The 21,818-nt window shown below is 43.9% G+C and overlaps 1 protein-coding gene across 3 annotated transcripts in view; it reads left to right on the forward strand.

The window, feature by feature from the left end:
• Window positions 1-15,712, forward strand: part of TRAPPC9 (trafficking protein particle complex subunit 9) — a 348,662-nt gene extending 332,950 nt beyond the window's left edge. For all 3 annotated transcript variants that reach the window (XM_069957053.1, XM_069957051.1, XM_069957052.1), the window contains exons 22-23: window positions 13,768-13,991; window positions 14,176-15,712. In XM_069957053.1, coding sequence (XP_069813154.1) covers window positions 13,768-13,991; window positions 14,176-14,355 — 404 coding nt within the window. In that variant the 3' untranslated portion in view covers window positions 14,356-15,712. The remainder of the gene's footprint in view (window positions 1-13,767; window positions 13,992-14,175) is intronic.
• The last annotated feature ends 6,106 nt before the right edge of the window (window positions 15,713-21,818 follow it).

Consider the following 21,818-nt stretch of genomic DNA (forward strand, 5'->3'; position numbering starts at 1 on the left):
ATGTATAGTAACTGTATAACCCTGATAACACAGTAGCTGGATATGTGATATATAAGTTACTGTACAGTATAGCAATCACCATGTGGTGTATAATATATAGTAACTGTATAACCCTGATAACACAGCAGCTGGATATGTGATATATAAGTTACTGTACAGTATAGCAGCATGTGGTGTATAATGTATAGTAACTGTATAACCCTGATAACACAGCAGCTGGATATGTGATATATAAGTTACTGTACAGTATAGCAGCATGTGGTATATAATGTATAGTAACTGTATAACCCTGATAACACAGCAGCTGGATATGTGATATATAAGTTACTGTACAGTATAGCAGCATGTGGTGTATAATGTATAGTAACTGTATAACCCTGATAACACAGCAGCTGGATATGTGATGTATAAGTTACTGTACAGTATAGCAGCATGTGGTATATAATGTATAGTAACTGTATAACCCTGATAACACAGCAGCAGCTGGATATGTGATATATAAGTTACTGTACAGTATAGCAATCAGCATGTGGTGTATAATGTATAGTAACTGTATAACCCTGATAACACAGCAGCTGGATATGTGATATATAAGTTACTGTACAGTATAGCAGCATGTGGTATATAATGTATAGTAACTATATAACCCTGATAACACAGCAGCTGGATATGTGATATATAAGTTACTGTACAGTATAGTATCAGCATGTGGTATATAATGTATAGTAACTGTATAACCCTGAAGAAACAGCAGCAGCTTGTAGATACAGGATGGAACTGCAGATGCCCATAATCCAGTAGGGTAGTACAACAGGCTAGAATAGAGAAGCAGGGCTGCTGTCAGAGGTCTGTGTGGTCACATGACAGCAATGGGGAAAGGGGTGTGTTCAGCATGGACCAATTAGGAAATGAGAATCACAGAGCTGTGCAGGAGAACAGTGACAGAAACTTTATTTACAGCAGTGTGTATAGCTGAGTGTAAATGCAGGCACATTATATTAGCAGTGTGTATAGCTGAGTGTGAATGCAAGCACATTACAGCAGAAATGGAGAGGATGGGAAACACAAGGGCTGACTCCTGATGCAAGCCCCAGCCTGACATCCATCTGCTATGATTTGGAAGGTGAGGGAGACTTCCTGGGTCAGAGTACAGGGCTGTAGACCCCGCTATGCAGGCCATGCCCCTACCCTGCTCCCCCTCTCACCCAGTACAGGGAGCTCATAAACCAAAGCAATGCTCTTACACCAAGTCGCAATTTTGAAAAACTGTGATCTCTTCTTGCAAAAGGCTCTCAATCCAAGTTACTCTTAAACTGAGGTACCACTGTAGATAGATAGATGGATGTAAATGTACTCATCTATCTATAGGGGACATTATAGGGTTGGACATCAGGGGGGTCTTTTCCTGCTGAGAATCTTCCATGTTCCTATGATAGAGATGAGAGATAGAAGACAGACACAGAGATTACATAGATGACTGCCTCCTCCCATCCATTATTACAGCGGTCACCAGTGACTCATGCTGGGATTATTCTGGTATACGGTATATACTGTATTTGCCGCCTTGTCTTGTATCCTGGGTGGTCTCGGAGTTATTGCGCTGTTAGTGACATGAAGAATTATTACAGCGTCGCTGGGTGACATATGTTTCTATGAGTCAATGTAACTTGTGTGACTGCAGAGTCATAAATCACATCTGCTGGATGCGCTGCGCCGGCTCTGCTGTGCGCTGTGTTATATATACTATGAGCAGATGCTGCTAGATGAGATGGATCAGGGGTGATGGGACTGAGAGCTCTGTACAGGGAGGATGGGGGTTGTAGTTCTGGAGAGCCTCAGGTGCCAGGTATACTGATCTAGAACCCTGCACAGACCTGATCATCTCATAGCTGAGGATTTGCTTCAATTGGATCCAGTCTATCAGTATGGATTCTTTATTATCGGTTTTACCTTCCCTGATACATTGTAACAAACTATCCGGACAGCAACCAGATTATCCGCGTGCTCGGACTCCTGGCCGCCGTCCAAATGAATAGATTTGTAATTACTTCCGTACAGAGCGCTGGGTCCCTCCTGCTATTAGCCTTAATGTACATCTTTATAATAGCCATAAACTCTGTGTCACATCGCCTGCTCCTCGCCGACTATACCGCCACGCTACGCCACCTCTGACATGTTTACATTACAGCGCTGGCCTCTGCCCAGGGGATCCGCCATAGATTGGATGGAGAGTATTAATGTGGCAGATTTAACGCACTCCCATCACTTGGCGCTAATTAAAGAAAGATGGATGTGGCTGAGCTGAGCGTGTCATTGGGCGCGGTATATGTATGGATACACAGTATAGTACATAACACCATAGCATCTGAAAAAAGGCTGTAGATTCGTGATTAACTTATATTTAAAAATCTCCAGTCTTCTAGTACTTATCAGCGGCTGTATGTACTGCAGGAACTGGTGTATTCTCTCCAGTCTGACACAGCTCTCTCTGCTGCCACCTCTGTCCATGTCAGGAACTGTCCAGAGCAGCAGCAAATCCCCATAGAAAACCTCTCCTGCTCTGGACAGTTCCTGACATGGACAGAGGTGGCAGCAGAGAGCGCTGTGTCAGACTGGAAAGAATACACCACTTCCTGCAGGACATACAGCAGCTGATAAGTATATATATATATTATATATACCACGTACACCACGAGTGCTACCCCATATACAGGGCAAAACCCCATTAACCCTCCAAAAGCCGGAGGCACGCTCAGGTTTGGATGAACTAAACCGAATTCCTACCTAATTCCTATGTATCCTTTATAGTTTTCGTGTTTACAACTTACAATAGTGGTGGCCTATTTGATGGACATATACAGGGGTCGTCCTCATGTGCCATGAAGACCTCTATCCATATGGTAGACTGTATTACAGTATGAGTGTGTTCTCTGCAGGCAGATACTGTATAACTATAGGCCCTTTCATCTCTGCATCCATTACCCCTCTATATTCTCTGACAGCTTTCTGCTCATCCCCGAGTTGATGTTGCTCCCATGTCACGTTGCGGCACTGCCGTTAATGTATTGGGAGATCGTAACATAATGAACTGCTATAACGCTATTGATCTTTTATGCATTCGGTAACGCTTCATCGTGCATTTCCAGCTTCCACCAAAATGTCTTGTAAGGCCAATCTCCTGGTCCATTAAACTTTATTGCAAGTTATCAAGAAAGTTACTCTCCTGGGACTAAACCATCAGTGAGCAAAGCAGAGGAAATTACACAGAGTTCTGTGGTAGAGAAGTGTCATTGATGATGCAGCAAAGTGTGCACCCCTATACAATCAATTATCTGATTATTTATTGGGTTTATTTTCATAAGAATGTATATGGCTAATATAATGCTGTCACCTATGTACATAAATATAACTACTATAATACTGTCACCTATATACAAGAATATAACTACTATAATACTGCTCCTATATACAAGAATATAACTACTATAATACTGCTCCTATATACAGGAATATAACTACTATAATACTGCCCCCTATATACAAGAATATAACTACTATAATACTGCTCCTATATACAGGAATATAAGTACTATAATACTGCTCCTATATACAGGAATATAACTACTATAATACTGCCCCTATATACAAGAATATAACTACTATAATACTGCTCCTATATACAAGAATATAACTACTATAATGCGGTTCAGGGAAGAAACAGAGTGCTGCACCTCACACCTATGGCTGATACTAGTGCCGCTAGGCTAAATAAAAAACACATCAGAATTTTGTGTATGAATTGATCAAGCCACACTGCCCCATGTACCTCGTGCCGGTATCTGATACACATGGGTCCCTACACTAAGTCCACACCGTGCCAGTCAGTGGCCACCAACCCCGCAGGCACGCACAGCCAGGGAACGGGGGCCATGGCCTGTTTAATATAGGCCTAGCGGCATTAGTATCAGCCATAGATGGGATGTGCAGCGGTTCCATTCTCTCCAGTTCGTGTTTTACAGTTCTCTCTCTCTGAACAGCTAGCACTCCTTTATAAGACCCACATGACCAAAATTAGCAGGATATGCCTGTGCTCACATGTCTGGACCCTATGTCTTCTGTGAGAGCAGCAATGGTAAGTGTAATACCATATCCATACTTGTGTCGTTTGGGGGCAGCCTTCCCTGCCGGTGGTGCTGGCTGGGTTTTGGTGGGGCTTTTTGGGTCTGGTCCTGTGACATTGGGGTTGCAGGGCCGTTCCATGGCCTCCCTCCCCTGCACGTGCACGCTTTGCGGGGTTGGCGGTCGCTGACCGACACGGTGTGGAGTTAGCGTAGGGACCCGTGTGGACCAGAGGACCTGCGCGGTGGTACACGGGGCAATATGGCTTGATCAATTCACATACAGACACTCTGGTGCTGATGTTTAATATAGGCCTAGCGGCATTAGTATCAGCCATAGATGGGATGTGCAGCGGTTCCATTCTCTCCAGTTCGTGTGTATAACTACTATAATACTGCTCCCTATATACAGGAATATAACTACTATAATACTGCCCCCTATATACAAGAATATAACTACTATAATACTGCTCCTATATACAGTAATATAACTACTGTAATACTGCCTCCTATATACAGGAATATAACTACTATAATACTGCTCCTATATACAAGAATATAACTACTATAATACTGCTCCTATATACAAGAATATAACTACTATAATACTGCTCCTATATACAGGAATATAACTACTATAATACTGCCCCATATATACAAGGATATAACTACTATAATGCTGCTCCTATATACAAGGATATAACTACTATAATGCTGCTCCTATATACAAGAATATAACTACTATAATACTGCCCCCTATATACAGGAATATAACTACTATAATACTGCTCCTATATACAAGAATTTAACTACTATAATACTGCTCCTATATACAGGGATATAACTACTATAATGCTGCTCCTATATACAAGAATATAACTACTATAATACTGCCCTATATATACAAGAATATAACTACTATAATACTGCCCCCTATATACAGGAATATAACTACTATAATAGTGCTCCTATATACAGGAATATAACTACTATAATACTGCTCCTATATACAAGAATATAACTACTATAATACTGCTCCTATATACAGGAATATAACTACTATAATACTGCCCCATATATACAAGGATATAACTACTATAATGCTGCTCCTATATACAAGAATATAACTACTATAATACTGCCCTATATATACAAGAATATAACTACTATAATACTGCCCCCTATATACAGGAATATAACTACTATAATACTGCTCCTATATACAGGAATATAACTACTATAATACTGCTCCTATATACAGGAATATAACTACTATAATACTGCTCCTATATACAGGAATATAACTACTATAATACTGCTCCTATATACAGGAATATAACTACTATAATACTGCTCCTATATACAAGAATATAACTACTATAATACTGCTCCTATATACAGGAATATAACTACTATAATACTGCCCCTATATACAATAATATAACTACTTTAATACTGCCCCTATATACAGGAATATAACTACTATAATACTGCCCCTATATACAATAATATAACTACTATAATTCTGCTCCTATATACAGGAATATACTACTATAATACTGCACCTATGTACAAGAATATAACTACTATAATACTGCTCCTATATACAGGAATATAACTACTATAATACTTCTCCTATATACAGGGATATAACTACTATAGTACTGCTCATATATATACAAGAATATAACTACTATAATACTGCCCCCTATATACAGACATATTACTACTATAATACTGCTCCTATATACAGGAATATAACTACTATAATACTGCTCCTATATACAGCAATATAACTACTATAATACTGCGCCTATATACCGAAATATAACTACTATAATACTGCTCCTATATACAGGAATATAACTACTATAATACTGCTCCTATATACAAGAATATAACTACTATAATACTGCTCCTATATACAAGAATATAACTACTATAATACTGCTCCCTATATACAGGAATATAACTACTATAATACTGCTCCTATATACAGGAATATAACTACTATAATACCGCCTCCTGTATACAGGAATATAACTCCTATAATACTGCCCCCTATATACAGGAATATAACTACTATAATACTGCTCCCTATATACAAGAATATAACTACTATAATACTGCTCCTATATACAAGAATATAACTACTATAATACTGCCCCCTATATACAGGAATATAACTACTATAATACCGCCTCCTGTATACAGGAATATAACTCCTATAATACTGCCGCCATGTTATCCTATGCAGAGTGTGCAGATCTTTGTGTGTACCACTTCTTGACCTCTGGACGTGAGCAGAGATGAGAAATGATAAAAAGGAAATTAAATAGCAATGTACAGAACACTGCCGCAATAAAAGAGGATTTCTTCTCAGTGATCTTATGGTCACCTTGACTTGGAAAGTGAATTCCTTGGAGTGTTCTATTCCAGGTAAGTTCTGGATTTTCTGTTAACTCTTTGGAATCAGACAGAATATGGCTAGAAGTCTTTTTGAGGAGATTGATAGCCCAGTGCCAGTCAGCTGCATATCAGCCAGGTAATGTATGGTAAACTACGCCGTACTAGGACACATGGAGATGATACAGGGGGTACATTGTGGTGCAGTATGTGCAGCCCAGGTGGTGGACTGTGTATCGGAGCATTGTCTGAGCAGATGCGGAGCTCATCTTATCTGCTGTGCTTTACCTGTGCTGATTGAGAGGGGAGCGGAGCACCTGCTCTCTCCGGCTCTCCATTGCTTCACGGCAGACGACTCTGTCCTTGTCCTGTGCAGTGAGACGATTTGTTCCAGCTATAATATCAGCAGCAGAAGTTTATCCATCTCTATGTACCCACTGTTATCCTCCTGTAAGGAACGTTCCTGCAATCTCAGGATGTGATCAGTCTGGGGTCACTGCATCATTACCCGAGCTACATCCTGTATTATACTCCAGAGCTGTGCTCACTATTCTGCTGGTGGGGTCACTGTGCACATACATTACATTACTGATCCTGAGTTACATCCTGTATTATACTCCAGAGCTGCACTCACTATTCTGCTGGTGGGGTCACTGTGTACAGCTGAGATGATGCCAGTATAAGGTGTTAGTTGTCCTATAAGTATAGGCCATTTATAGTTATGTGAATAGTAATTGTGCCGCCACATCAGTCACATGTAGTGCTACCGTTCTCTCCTCCATCATCTGTGGCCTCTGTGACCTCCATAGCTCTGTGTACATTGCAGTATGATGGGAGAGGCTCCTCTTAGTATATGATGTGACAGCCCCCCCCCCCCCCCCCCCCCCCCCCCCCGTGCCCCCCTCCCGGCTCCGTCCAGGCCACTCTTATCTGTGCATTAATGTAAGAAAACATTGTCACCTTGTTAAACATTAGCGCTCCTGTGGCGTCCATCTGCTGGGAGGGAGACATGGAACCACTGCTGCCCGACTGATCTCAGACATATGTTCCTTTTCTTACTGTCACGTGTTTAACCTCCTCCTGCCTGGACAGTAACAGATCGCCCCCCCCCCACACACACACACACACACCCCCGCTGGCTGCGTTTCTCATAGTAGCGGTGATGGTGGAGAGATGAGTTACTGAGCAGAGAAGGAGCTATGTACTAGTTATACCTCCGACCATACCAGCTCAGGGGGGTCCGCTGGTCTAGCGGGGCCTGTATCATGTGACCATGTGCTGGGGGAGAACAATAACCTTGTTTGTGTTTCCATACAGGACAATGGCAGAGAACTAGTATGTTATAATTTAAAGGGGTACTCCGGCAAAAAAAAATTCTTATGAATCAACTGGTGTGAGAAATTTATATAGATTTGTAATTTAATTCTATTTAAAATTATATAGTCCAGTACTTATCAGATGCTGTATGTCCTGCGGGAAGTTGTGTGTTCTCTCCAGTCTGACACAGTGCTCTCTGCTGCCACCTCTGTCCATGTCAGGAACTGTCCGGAGCAGCAGCCAATCCCCATGGAAAACCTCTCCTGCTCTGGACAGTTCCTGACATGGACAGAGGCGGCAGCAGAGAGCACTGTGTCTGGAGAGAATACACCACTTCCTGCAGGACATACAGCAGCTGATAAGTACTAAAAGACTGGAGATTTTATAACAGAAGTAAATGTGTAACCTTCAGAAACCAGTTTGTGTGTAAGAAAATTATTTTTGCCGGAGTCCCCCTTTAAGTTTGCACAACTTAACTCTTCAAAGTATAGCGCCACCATTTTGTATAGACCGGGTCTGGAACAGCATCACTAGCTAAACCGCAATAACCTAAAGGTGGCGCTGTTTCTTGAGTCAGTTGGTCATTGACCAATGACAGTATTTCCCTGGTAGAAAAATAAACCGCCAGGTCCTACGTGAAAAATCTTTTTTGTATGCAATAATTTTTTTTGTAGTTTCTGCCATTGTTTAGTCTTCCTCGCCGTCCGTTCACCTTCGCACTTTTCTACAATAATTGGCGGAAACAGAACTTTTAATACAGATTCAAATTCAAATCTTAACGGTTTTCTAACTGCTTTTCCCACCACTAGGGGGGGCCGAATGAGGAGACATTATCCTGATTGGCTCTCCATAGCCCAACGTGATGCATTGGCCATATTGACTCGCTCATTGTCATGTGAAAACCTTGTAGGACACCCGGCGACATAGCGGCTTCTATGTAAGGACAGTGTGCGCCCTCTGATAACTTTACTACGAATCACTTTACAACCCCCATTCGTTGTGTATGATTTCTGTCTCATTGCCTCTGCAAACAAATAAGCGTACGGCCGTCCCTTCCAGATGGTGTGTGGTGTCCAGCAGGGTCCTGGGCGCCCGCTCGGAGGACCAGCTCCCTTGACATCACTCGGCTAATCTCGGCCCCTGCTTTGTTATTGCTCCTGTGTAAATGAGTGATAATGACATTATGGCTCCAGTATTTCCATGGGTGCTGTACGCTGTGTAAGTGCCTGGTAATAGGTGACACGTGGCCATTGTTCCCTTTTATGTGGCACTGCTGTTCTGAATTATAGGCTCTGGTTTGATCTTAATCTTATTTGTGATCTGGACCTCCAGCGTTAACCCTTTCAGTGGACGCCTTTGATGTATTTACGAGAAGAGAAGACGACCTTTGGTCCCCATAGACAGTGACTATTCCAAGTTGGACTTTTATAGTGTGTGACTGTTCCATCATGAACAATCCATTTAAAATGAGTCTCATTGGGATTATCCCGTTGATTTAGACGCCTTATATTCCTCTATGGTAGCCGTAGGAGCCGTCTTGTCTTCCAAAGCAATAGCCACCAGAGATAAGTGCATTGGATAGACCTAATGGTCTATGGCTGTATCCATGTTTTCTCGGATTCCCTAGGCCTGCATCCAAGTTGTTCAGCCTCCGAACGTGCTCATCGCTAATATACAAAATGGAATAGTCTGCACCGGCGATCAGTTATGACTCAAGCTAGTCTTCTTTCCCGATATGTATGGGCACCTTCAGATTTAAGGTTGTCATATATTCTTAATGTTGGCAAAATTATCGTTCAGCTAGACGTTATTTCACACACACACACACACACACACACACACACACACCCCGAACATTCGGCACAGCAGGTTTATGTGTTTCCTATGGGAAGAGGAGGGGTAAGTTGCCGCCATACTGCTCCATTCGAGAACGGTCATTGGGAGCAGTATGGCGGTCGAGGATGGTCAAGTGGTCAAGCAGGGAAAATCCATCCTGCCCAACTAATCACCAACATCGCTAAAGCTTTGGCTGTCCAGGCAGGATGTTGTTTTGCAACAGCTGGAGGGCATTGGGTTCCCCATCCCTGATATAAAGCCAAGTGTGGCTTCCTGACTGGGTTAGGACGTGTAGACCATACAATCTTAAAGATGTCTTCAAGGGGGTTTCATTTTTTTTTATTAATTTGCTCTATTTTTATCCTGTACTCTTCAGACTGGTCTAAAAACACACTTGAGTTGTGAAACCTCTATTAAAAATTAAACCAGAGCAATTTGGAAATGAAAGAAGTTGGGATCATCCCTTGTGTTTTCACCAGTAATATAATTAAATTTGCCTTCCAGCTGGGAGAGATGTGACAGACGCTCCTGCATTTATCATGATTAGAGGTTGAGAATCGTCTTTAGTGTAGGAACACTCCAGACACAACTGACGTGCTTTGTAGGCTCTGCAGGGGCGGAGCTTGACAGGGATTCACAATAAGTCATGCCCCACCCCCAAGGATCTCCACTATGTAGAACACAGTGTAACCGTTTTACCTGAAGTCTTTTTTCACTTTGTTGTAGAATAAGATGGTAGAAGTAGGAGAAGAGTGTTCTGCTGGTGCAGTCACAGGTTGAGAGTTACATATAAGAAGAAGGGGAGTGTGCTGATCCTGTAGAGGCCACTGACCTGTCGTCTTATGTAAGAATGTAAGGAGAGGAACTGAGAGAAGAAGGAGACCACAGATTGGTATCAGAACGATAGATCCCTTGGTAGACTAGTGAGACGGGGTGGTAGATCACGACATCAAATATTCTCTATGAAACAGACTTTACATCCACCCCGAGATGGGAGGCCACATTAGAGGCTGGAGCAGACGCTGTGACGACCTCTGCAGATCGCTTACGTATAACTTACTGGTTTCTTCAGAAGAGAAACTTTCATGTTTTATCAAAACCCATTGATTCTCCAAGAAATCTCCACTTCAGACAGACGTACGAGGCGGCTCTCATCCCGGCATCGCTCGGTTTATCTTGATTTCATTAAAGTAGATTGTACTTCACACAAGTGTTTATAGCAAATGTACATCAAGTAGAGAAGAGCGCAGGAGATACTGGAGGCTGCCGGTACATTACAAGTCAGAGGATTTGTCCTGATCGACATTGCTCTCCGGGGATAAGATTTCCAGAGCTGTGAACTGTATAGAAGTAACATTGAAGAACATACCCCCAACATTTTTTTTTTAAGTCGTTGGCCCTAAAGGGTTATCCAGCGCTACAAAAACATGGCAGCTTTCTTCCAGAGACAGCACCACTCTTGTCTCCAGTTTGGGTGCAGGTTCTGTAACTTGATTCCATTGAAGTGAATGGAGCTCAACTGCAAACCCCACCTGAACTGGAGACAAGAGTTGTGCCGTCTCTGGAAGAAAGTGGCCATGTTTTCTAGCACTGGATAGCCCCTTTAATGTTGGTGATATAGAGTTTAGATTAACTAATATGACATATTGGGACTCTTCATCACCAAACCCTTTCCCGCAGCCTTGGCTCAAATAGAGTCCAGTATATATCCCCAGAGACCCTGCAATGTATCTTAACCTCCTGCAAGTTCTGTAACAGGCATCTTCCAACAATCACACACCATGTATAGTTTTCGACTCCCACTGTGTCATGGAGGGGCCTCTGTGAGCAAAACCTGTGCCCCATCTATAATATTAGCCACCTTGTGTAGTAGAACAGGAGAATCCCCCCATTGGCCCTATAGGTTGAAGATCCTCAGGTGGACGTGCTGAAAATATCCCAGAATGAAAAGCCAAAGGATGGAGTTGTCTCACAATGGCAGTACCTGTCCCTATACAGTATGAGTACATGGATATCGTATCGTCTCCTGTGAAAGATGGTGGTAGATGTGGTCACTCCTTAACTCTATAAGGAGCTCTGGAGTACAAGGAGCAGGCCATGTATTTACTGAGGAACAGGCTATGTATTTACTGAGGAGCAGGCTATGTATTTACTGAGGAGCAGGCTGAGTATTTACTGAGGAGCAGGCTGTGTATTTAGGAGAAGGCTATGTATTTTCTGAGGAGCAGGCTGTGTATTTACTGAGGAGCAGGCTGTGTATTTACTGAGGAGCAGGCTGTGTATTTACTGAGGAGCAGGCTATGTATTTACTGAGGAGCAGGCTGAGTATTTACTGAGGAGCAGGCTGAGTATTTACTGAGGAGCAGGCTATGTATTTACTGAGGAGCAGGCTATGTATTTACTGAGGAGCAGGCTGTGTATTGAGGAGAAGGCTATGTATTTATTGAGGAGCAGGCTGAGTATTTACTGAGGAGCAGGCTGTGTATTTACTGAGGAGCAGGCTGTGCATTTACTGAGGAGCAGGCTGTGTATTTACTGGAGCAGGCTGTGTATTTACTGAGGAGCAGGCTGTGTATTTACTGAGGAGCAGACTGTGTATTTACTGAGGAGCAGGCTATGTATTTACTGAGGAGCAGGCTATGTATTTACTGAGGAGCAGGCTATGTATTTATTGAGGAGCAGGCTATGGATTTACTGAGGAGCAGGCTATGGATTTACTGAGGAGCAGGCTGTGTACAATATTTACTGAGGAGCAGGCTGTGTACAATATTTACTGAGGAGCAGGCTGTGTACAATATTTACTGAGGAGCAGGCTGTGTACAATATTTACTGAGTAGCAGGCTGTGTACAATATTTACTGAGGAGCAGGCTATGTACAATATTTACTGAGGAGCAGGCTATGTACAATATTTACTGAGGAGCAGGCTGTGTACAATATTTACTGAGGAGCAGGCTATGTAGCAACTAAGGACTTAAAAACCTAGTTATATACAATAGCCAGCAAGGAGCAGACTCTGAAGAATAGACTTTAGTTAGCAAAAGTAGAATATCTATCTACTTGAGAGCAGACTAATGTAGTTTGTGACTAGCAGATTACGGTATATAGACGTTGAGGAGCAGGTTATGTAACTACTGTGGAGCAGAATATGCACCATCTGAGGATAAAGTTGTGTAGCTACTGAGGAGCAGATCATGCAGCTTCTGAAGAACAAACTTTAGTTAGCGAGTAACAGAATATGTATCTACTTGGGAGCAGGCTATGCAGTTTGTGAGGAGCAGACTATGTATCTACCATGGAGCAGGTTATGTAACTACTGTGGAGCAGACTATGCAGTTATTAAGTAGCAGATTATGTAGCTAGTAAGGAACCGATTATGGTTCGTGTGGAGCAGGTTATGCACCATCTGAGGATAAAGTTGTGTAGCTACAGAGCAGGTTATAGTTTATGAGGAGCAGATTATGCAGTTACTAAGTAGCAGGTTATGTAGCTACTAAAAAACAGCATTTCCTGTACCAGCCTCTTATCTCCAGCCCACAATGGATGTAGTGAAGCAGGACGGGGATATTGTTCTGCATGTTCACTTTGGCTGTTCCTGTAATCAGTCCAATTATAACTCATTGTCTTATTACAAGTAAAGATAATGGGAGCATTTTGCCAGATGGAAATCCATCCCGTGTCATGTATTATTCTGATTATTTCCAGATGAGTTCACTTCCACTAAAGATCTTAACCGGGACATGTCACAGAAATGTGCATGAAATGCGAATGTCGCAACTCACTGTAATGCATGTACATACTGAGAAATGTGCATGAGCCCCTACATGATGACCCGGGGGCCGAGTGCTACGATGGTGGAAGGAGACATGGAGGTTGTTAGCTTCCTACAGCTGTTTGCCTAGTCATGAGCTGCTCGTGGTTGGTGGTTATGGGGTGGTGGGTACATGGGTATAATAAGATAAGGACAACCCATTACCCACTTAGTACCTTTCTAAGAAGCTTGGAGGTGGGCTCCATTTCCACCAAGGGTTCACTTTAATGTAAAATGAAAAAGCATTCGAAGATTTATGTTTGCATGTCTTTGTGTTACAGATGTATTGGTTGATGGGAAACCATGTGACTGTGACATCATCGCGGACTGTAAAGTTGGCGACCCCATGCGCCTCGAGGTCAAGCTGACCAACTGTAGCAGCAGCACTGTAGGTCCATTTGCCCTTTCCGTCATCCCTTACCAAGATTACCAGAATGGAGTCCATAACTACGACCTCAAAAATATTGTCACCTTCGTAGGCTCCAACACCTTCTTTATCGGCTCTGTGAGTATTCTGTGATGTCATTCATACATTTCTGTGATGTCGGATTGAACTTGATGGACTCTTGTCTTTTTTTTAACCTTATTACCTAGGTTTCTCTGTCTTTTCTGTACACACTGACAGATCTTTATGTAGTTTTTCTCATCTTCCCCCGCCTCTCACCATTGACCTTTCCTCCTCTCCGCAGGTTGAGCCTACAGAACATTCTGTCTGTGTCGGTTCTCTACTCTTTCTTTATACTGGAGATTTTTACCTGGACATAAAGTTTCAAGACGATAACTCGGGCCGGGAGTTGCCCCTGTCTTGGTTTTGCCTCCCCAGCGTCCACATACGAGCCGTTGACACCATCAGTGAGACGCACTTCTGAGGGATCCTCGGCTGCATCTTATTGGGACATTTTGTTCTTAGGTGTAAATGTGAAATAATAAATCTTAGTATTGAAGTGCAGCCAATGAGACTCTATGGTGAAGGTTATGACAGCAGGTCACCCGGATAGCCACTCCCTATGGTAACACTCCGAGAATCTTTTTTTTTTTTTTTTTTTTTTTTTTTTTTGTAAAAATGTTAAATTTTCCTTTTTTTATGAATTTTATTTTAATTCATGTGGTTTGGCTCCTCTTGGAGACATGAAGCCAGCTACTACACCATATTGTATAGTTCAAGCTAGAACTGTAAGCTCTAGAACCCATCAGTGTTCCTTTACCCATTCTCTAAGCCCAGATGCCCATTGTAACATTGTAACGTGTCGGAAGCCAAGCCCCTCTACTGCTTATAGACCCTATAGTTTTCTAAAGGAGCCCATACCACATGGACATTGGCCAAACCATTGACTTCAGTGGGATCGGTCAACTAATGTATATTGACCCTCTACCAATGGCAGATGACTGAAGAATGAAGGATCGGGCATGTTGGTTACCAAGTTGTCCAATTCTTCATTGGAAGTATCCTACGTCCTACTGAAAAGACTCATATGCTTGGCCCATCCATGTGTGCACATGTATGGGAAAGAGAGGAGGAATATTGATGGGATGAATGCTCTCACTGGTGTATGGACAGTTTTAGTTACTTCTTGGACCAATCAGAAAGATGGGTGCAATGAGTGATCACATAGTCTACACTACCGTTATAATAGTCATTTTTCAGTATTCTTTTGGCTGGTCCATTTGGGGAATTGGGTGGAGTTACTTCACATGTCTCCAGTTCTAGGTAAAGTCATATGATCTTGGTTCAGTTATTACACATGTCTCCAGTTCTAGGTAAAGTCATATGATCTTGGTTCAGTTATTACACATGTCTCCAGTTCTAGGTAAAGTCATGTGATCTTGGTTCAGTTACTTCACATGTCTCCAGTTCTAGGTAAAGTCATGTGATCTTGGTTCAGTTACTTCACATGTCTCCAGTTCTAGGTAAAGTCATATGATCTTGGTTCAGTTACTTCACATGTCTCCAGTTCTAGGTAAAGTCATGTGATCTTGGTTCAGTTATTTCACATGTCTCCAGTTCTAGGTAAAGTCATGTGATCTTGGTTGAGTTATTTCACATGTCTCCAGTTCTAGGTAAAGTCATGTGATCTTGGTTGAGTTATTTCACATGTCTTCAGTTCTAGGTAAAGTCATGTGATCTGGACGGATGTGGCATTGTACCCTAAATCAAGCTGTTTAATGATGGACGTATCTGTACATTTCCCCTTACTTGATTGTATTACATAAGATCTGAAATAAAGCATGACTGATTTGTTGTATTTTTTTTTTTATTTTGTTATTGTTGTTCCTTTATACAGGACAAAATGTTTTTTTTTTCTAATTGATGCAGTTTCAGTGTGTGATTGGTGGGGTGTGACCCTGAGTATCCCCCATAGAATATGAGATGGAAGAGACTCTTTGCCGCCATACTTAGCACATCGCCATCCATGTAAGTGTATCTGATATTGCAGCCCATCTCCATTCTAGTGAGTGACATTGAGCTGCAGTACCAGACACAGCCACTAGGATAAGAGTGTAATGCCTGGAAATGTCCCAGAGGTGATTGCGGTAGCTGGTATAATGTAAGTATAAGGTGTCCAGGTTAGTAATGGCGGATCCTTCCCTTCATCTGGGTTGGGGATAGAATGGGAGAACAAATCTAACAAGTTTTGCCTGGATTATTGTCAAAGGGGCTGGACATGGGCAGCACAGGGCCCCCCTGATAAACACATTGTGTCGGCCATTCTCCTTCGGCTCTCCCCCCATTACTGTCACCTCTCTGTAATACAGCCACATAGTCTAAACCCCCCTGCAGTTATACCAAATTGCCCTTTGGTCTATAGTTATCAAGGATCTGATAAAGAGTTAATCCTGGTGGTCTAGGACAGTAAAAGGATTAAGTATTAAAATCCTGGTAGGTTAGAGCAGTAAAAGGATTTAGAATAGCATCCTTGGTCGGTAGAGGAGTAATGGAATGGATGATAATATCCCTGGTGGGTTAGGACAGTGATTCTGTTAATGGTAAAGGACTAAGTGTTATAATCCCTGGTGGTCTAGGTCAGTGAGTTAATTATTGATCAGATCCCTGGTGGGTTAGGATAGTGAAAGGATTAGTTATAGCAGTGGGATAGGACACTAAAGGGATAAATGAGAACATCCCTGGTGGGTTAGGGCAGAAAAGATCCCTGGTGGTCTAGGGCAGCGAAACAATTAAAGTGCTGTCCAGGATTAGAAAAAAAAGTCCAACCTTAGGACAGGTGTGGTGCTGCTTTTTTTTTTTTTATATAAAGAAAGCATCCGCGTTTTTATATTCCTGGATAACCTTTTTAATGCTACAATGTATGGCGGGTTATGGCAGTGAGGTGAATAATGGTATGATCCCTGATGGTCTAGGACGGTGAAGGGATTAATAATAACGTACCTGGTGGGCTAAAGCAATGAAGACACTAACAATAATATTCCTAGTGGGCTACAGCTATACAGAGATTTATGATCATTGCCCTAGACTAACCAGGTCAGGCTGGGGAGCAGGCTTATGTGTGGTCAGGCTGGGGAGCAGGCTTATGTGTGGTCAGGCTGGGGAGCAGGCTTATGTGTGGTCAGGCTGGGGAGCAGGCTTGTGTGTGGTCAGGCTGGGGAGCAGGCTTATGTGTGGTCAGGCTGGGGAGCAGGCTTGTGTGTGGTCAGGCTGGGGAGCAGGCTTATGTGTGGTCAGGCTGGGGAGCAGGCTTATGTGTGGTCCTGCTGGGGAGCAGGCTTATGTGTGGTCAGGCTGGGGAGCAGGCTTATGTGTGGTCAGGCTGGGGAGCAGGCTTATGTGGTCAGGCTGGGGAGCAGGCTTATGTGTGGTCAGGCTGGGGAGCAGGCTTGTGTGTGGTCAGGCTGGGGAGCAGGCTTATGTGTGGTCAGGCTGGGGAGCAGGCTTATGTGTGGTCCTGCTGGGGAGCAGGCTTATGTGTGGTCAGGCTGGGGAGCAGGCTTATGTGTGGTCTGGCTGGGGAGCAGGCTTATGTGTGGTCAGGCTGGGGGCAGGCCTATGTGTGGTCAGGCTGGGGAGCAGGCTTATGTGTGGTCAGGCTGGGGAGCAGGCTTATGTGTGGTCAGGCTGGGGAGCAGGCCTATGTGTGGTCAGGCTGGGGAGCAGGCTTGTGTGTGGTCCGGCTGGGGAGCAGGCTTATGTGTGGTCAGGCTGGGGAGCAGGCTTATGTGTGGTCAGGCTGGGGAGCAGGCCTATGTGTGGTCAGGCTGGGGAGCAGGCTTATGTGTGGTCAGGCTGGGGAGCAGGCCTATGTGTGGTCAGGCTGGGGAGCAGGCTTATGTGTGGTCCTGCTGGGGAGCAGGCTTATGTGTGGTCAGGCTGGGGAGCAGGCTTATGTGTGGTCAGGCTGGGGAGCAGGCCTATGTGTGGTCAGGCTGGGGAGCAGGCTTATGTGTGGTCAGGCTGGGGAGCAGGCTTATGTGTGGTCAGGCTGGGGAGCAGGCTTATGTGTGGTCAGGCTGGGGAGCAGGCTTATGTGTGGTCAGGCTGGGGAGCAGGCCTATGTGTGGTCAGGCTGGGGAGCAGGCTTATGTGTGGTCAGGCTGGGGAGCAGGCTTATGTGTGGTCAGGCTGGGGAGCAGGCTTATGTGTGGTCAGGCTGGGGAGCAGGCTTATGTGTGGTCAGGCTGGGGAGCAGGCCTATGTGTGGTCAGGCTGGGGAGCAGGCTTATGTTTGGTCCGGCTGGGGAGCAGGCTTATGTGTGGTCCGGCTGGGGAGCAGGCTTATGTGTGGTCAGGCTGGGGAGCAGGCTTGTGTGTGGTCCGGCTGGGGAGCAGGCTTATGTGTGGTCCGGCTGGGGAGCAGGCTTATGTGTGGTCAGGCTGGGGAGCAGGCTTATGTGTGGTCAGGCTGGGGAGCAGGCTTATGTGTGGTCAGGCTGGGGAGCAGGCTTATGTGTGGTCAGGCTGGGGTGCAGGCTATGGCACCCGGCAGGATACGTCACCCCCATTCTTCCCATAGGGCAGATCCTGTAGCTGGAATCCTCATGCATCAGACCCATCCTGGCCGTTGATGTCTAAGCTGGCGGTATTCTGTGTGGCCACAGTCTTTATTATATCCCAGTATTATACAACATAAGGAGCATGAAGGTATACAGGGAGATGTTCTATACATTATACGGTGACCTGAAGGAATGGCTGATGATGATAAGACGTTCCGATGCCTCCGTTTTACCTGGGATAATGGAATGTTTTCCCTTTGTATTTACCGTCATCCAGTGAGGCCGTTAATTCAGTCCTGCCGCCTCCTGACCTGTCCTGTAATAACCTCATTAGCGGCGGCGGTGGCACTTTGTAATGGATACAGCCGTTTTACAGATGACAGCTCACTGCGGGGAATAATCCGTCCTCTGATGGATCATTATCCTAATAATCTCTGCTCCCAGGATAGAGCTGCACCCAGATCCGGAGGTTGCGGAGGAGCCACCGTTGCGGAGGAGCCACCGTTAGCTCCTCCGCAGCTAATTTTACTTTTTACCGATCTATTTATATCGGGCCAAGAGGCGGCCGACACAATCTGCCCTCTGCTGTCAGTCACCAGGGAGGGGGGGAGGGTAAATAGCAGAAAACACAGATCCCGGCCTCCTCCTTTTAATACATGAACATCAATAATTGTATAAGGAAAAGGCCGACAACTCTCCTCTGTGTTTCCTGTATTAATTGTTTCATATCTAAATCGTTGTTTGTCTTCAGTAAATAGGAAACTTTCCATGTTCATTGACAGAAGCTGAAAATCTCCGGGTTATGTGATCAGACGGGTGCAAGGGTAATATATTATCAGTATAACTATAGGTCTTCCAGCCCATCCATACAACCATAGGTCCTCCAGCCCATCCATACAACCATAGGTCCTCCGGCCCATCCGTACAACCATAGGTCTTCCAGCCCATCCATACAACCATAGGTCCTCCAGCCCATCCATACAACCATAGGTTCTCCAGCCCATCCAAACAACCATAGGTCTTCCAGCCCATCCATAGAACCATAGGTCCTCCAGCCCATCCATACAACCATAGGTTCTCCAGCCCATCCAAACAACCATAGGTCTTCCAGCCCATCCATAGAACCATAGGTCCTCCAGCCCATCCATACAACCATAGGTCCATCAGTTTAACCACAAGTCCACCAGCCCATCTGTTTAACCACAGGTCCCCCAGCCCATTAGTATAACCATAGGTTCTCCAGCTCATTAGTAAAACCATAGGTCCTCCAGCCCATTAGTATAATCATAGGTCCTCCAGCCCATCAGTATAACTATGGTTATAACCATCCCTGTAACCACAGGTCTACATCCCGTCTGTATAACCACAGGTCCACCATCCCATTCATATAACTATAGGTCCTCCAACCCATCAGTATAATTATTAGTATATCTAGAGGTTGACCAGCCTATCAATACATCCACTTGTCTTTCAACCATCCATATAACTTCTAGTCCACCATTATAACCATAGGTAATCTGGACTATCAGTACAACCACAGGTCCACCAACCCATCCGTATAACCATAGGTCCTCTAGCCCATCCACATAACCATAGGTCCTCTAGCCCATCCACATAACTATAGGTCCAGCAGCCATCAGTAAAACCATAGGTCCTCCAACCCATCTATATAGCCATAGGTCCACTAGCTCATCCATATACCCACAGGTCCTCCAGCCAATCCGTATACCCACAGGTGATGACAACACATAATAGTCTCAAAACTCTCAAGGTAATGATGGAATATTATAGTTTTTCTATGTGGGGTCCACTGCTTGTGTGAAATTGGAACTGAATCCTATGTATCCTTAGTTGGTGGGTTTTCCACCGTGCTGGATAGCCCTTTGTTGTTGAGTCTCCTTCACTTGAGATTTTGTTTCCATTTTTTTTTTTTAAATGTTGTTACCTTATGGATGAGACTCATCACCTTCATTAACTACGAGTCCAGGCCATATCAAGGCAAAAAGATCTCTGAAATATAATGGGAAAATCAGGTGGTCCAATATATCCGAATGGTTGTGAAAAACTGAAAACAGCTGATCCAGCATTATTATAGTCAGTAGGTTCTATAAAATAAGGGCATATTACATAGTCTACTTGCTCCACCATTTACAGACCTGACAAGCAACGTGAGCAGGTTGTACTAACATTAGATGTGCCTGGTGCCGGATTGGAGAGGGTGCTTGGAATACTCGCTTCAGCCTTAATAATTTAACCCTTGGAACATGAATTATTCATCCTTCCAGGGGGATTTCGCCCAGTGCAGTAAGGAATAAAAATACAAACATCCCATTTGTAACCAGGTCTTGGTCAAACCATAGACTCGTGACCTATATCGGATGGTGTTTTCATAATGATAACACTCTGTAACCACAAACACTGGAGGTTAAGTTTTAACGGGGAAAGTTGTTGTTTAATGCACCATGGATGGTAAATCAAGTGATTCCGACATTGATTTGCAATGGATCAAGCATTTCCCTGCCTTATAATATGCTCTCTGGAGGGTCGGAGCGTGGAGCTTTGGCTGGGGGTGATGTTTATTTCCTCAACTTCTTTCGACATCTGGTAGAGGGATATAGCTCGTAATGAACTCAATATAAGAGCGGATATACAGCAAATGGACAGCTAAGGGCCACCGAGGCCCCGAAATTATGTTTAAAGCAGAAGGGTAGTATGAAGCTCCAGGGCTAATTCTTTACAGAGAGTTCTCATCCATCATTGATCTACTCGTATGGAATAAAGATTTTTTGGGGCTCTTACAAGACCTCCATGAGAGTGCAAACAATGCACTCTCTATCGTTACATCCCTGGTTAAAAAGGACCATGCATTAGGTAGCATGTGACTTGATGATGCAACCACTGTCACGGAACAAATATTGGTGGGTAATTTGTAAACCCAATGGCATCATTCAGGTTAAGGTCTTTCGATAATCACAATTGAGTTGGTGCTGGCTTAATTGTGGCGTGGAGTCCAAGAGGTCGATTGTCTCTATCTTTGGTCCTTTTAAAGAATTAAGGTTTTTTCTACAGGATACTCGGCAAGTTGTGGTCCCCAAGATAGTGGACAGTAGCTGCGATAACACTGGTGAGCAGAGACAGATGTCATTGGTTAGAACCAGTCAGTCCATTGTGGTACTAAAGAACAGACAGAAGATGTGGTCAAGATCAGGAATCATCTGTCAATATGACTAGACAAAAAGGAGATGTACAGGGATGAAGTAAAGAATGGAGCCAGAGGTGAAACTTGTTTCTCTTGGGCCACAATGATTAATCTGTAGGAGTTCTTCTGCTATCATTTGAAACATGTAGGATTGGTTTCATCATATAGGACATTGGGACCTATGTTACC

This window comes from Dendropsophus ebraccatus, chromosome 2 (genome assembly GCF_027789765.1).
Source record: "Dendropsophus ebraccatus isolate aDenEbr1 chromosome 2, aDenEbr1.pat, whole genome shotgun sequence".
Taxonomy (NCBI): Eukaryota; Metazoa; Chordata; class Amphibia; order Anura; family Hylidae; genus Dendropsophus; species Dendropsophus ebraccatus.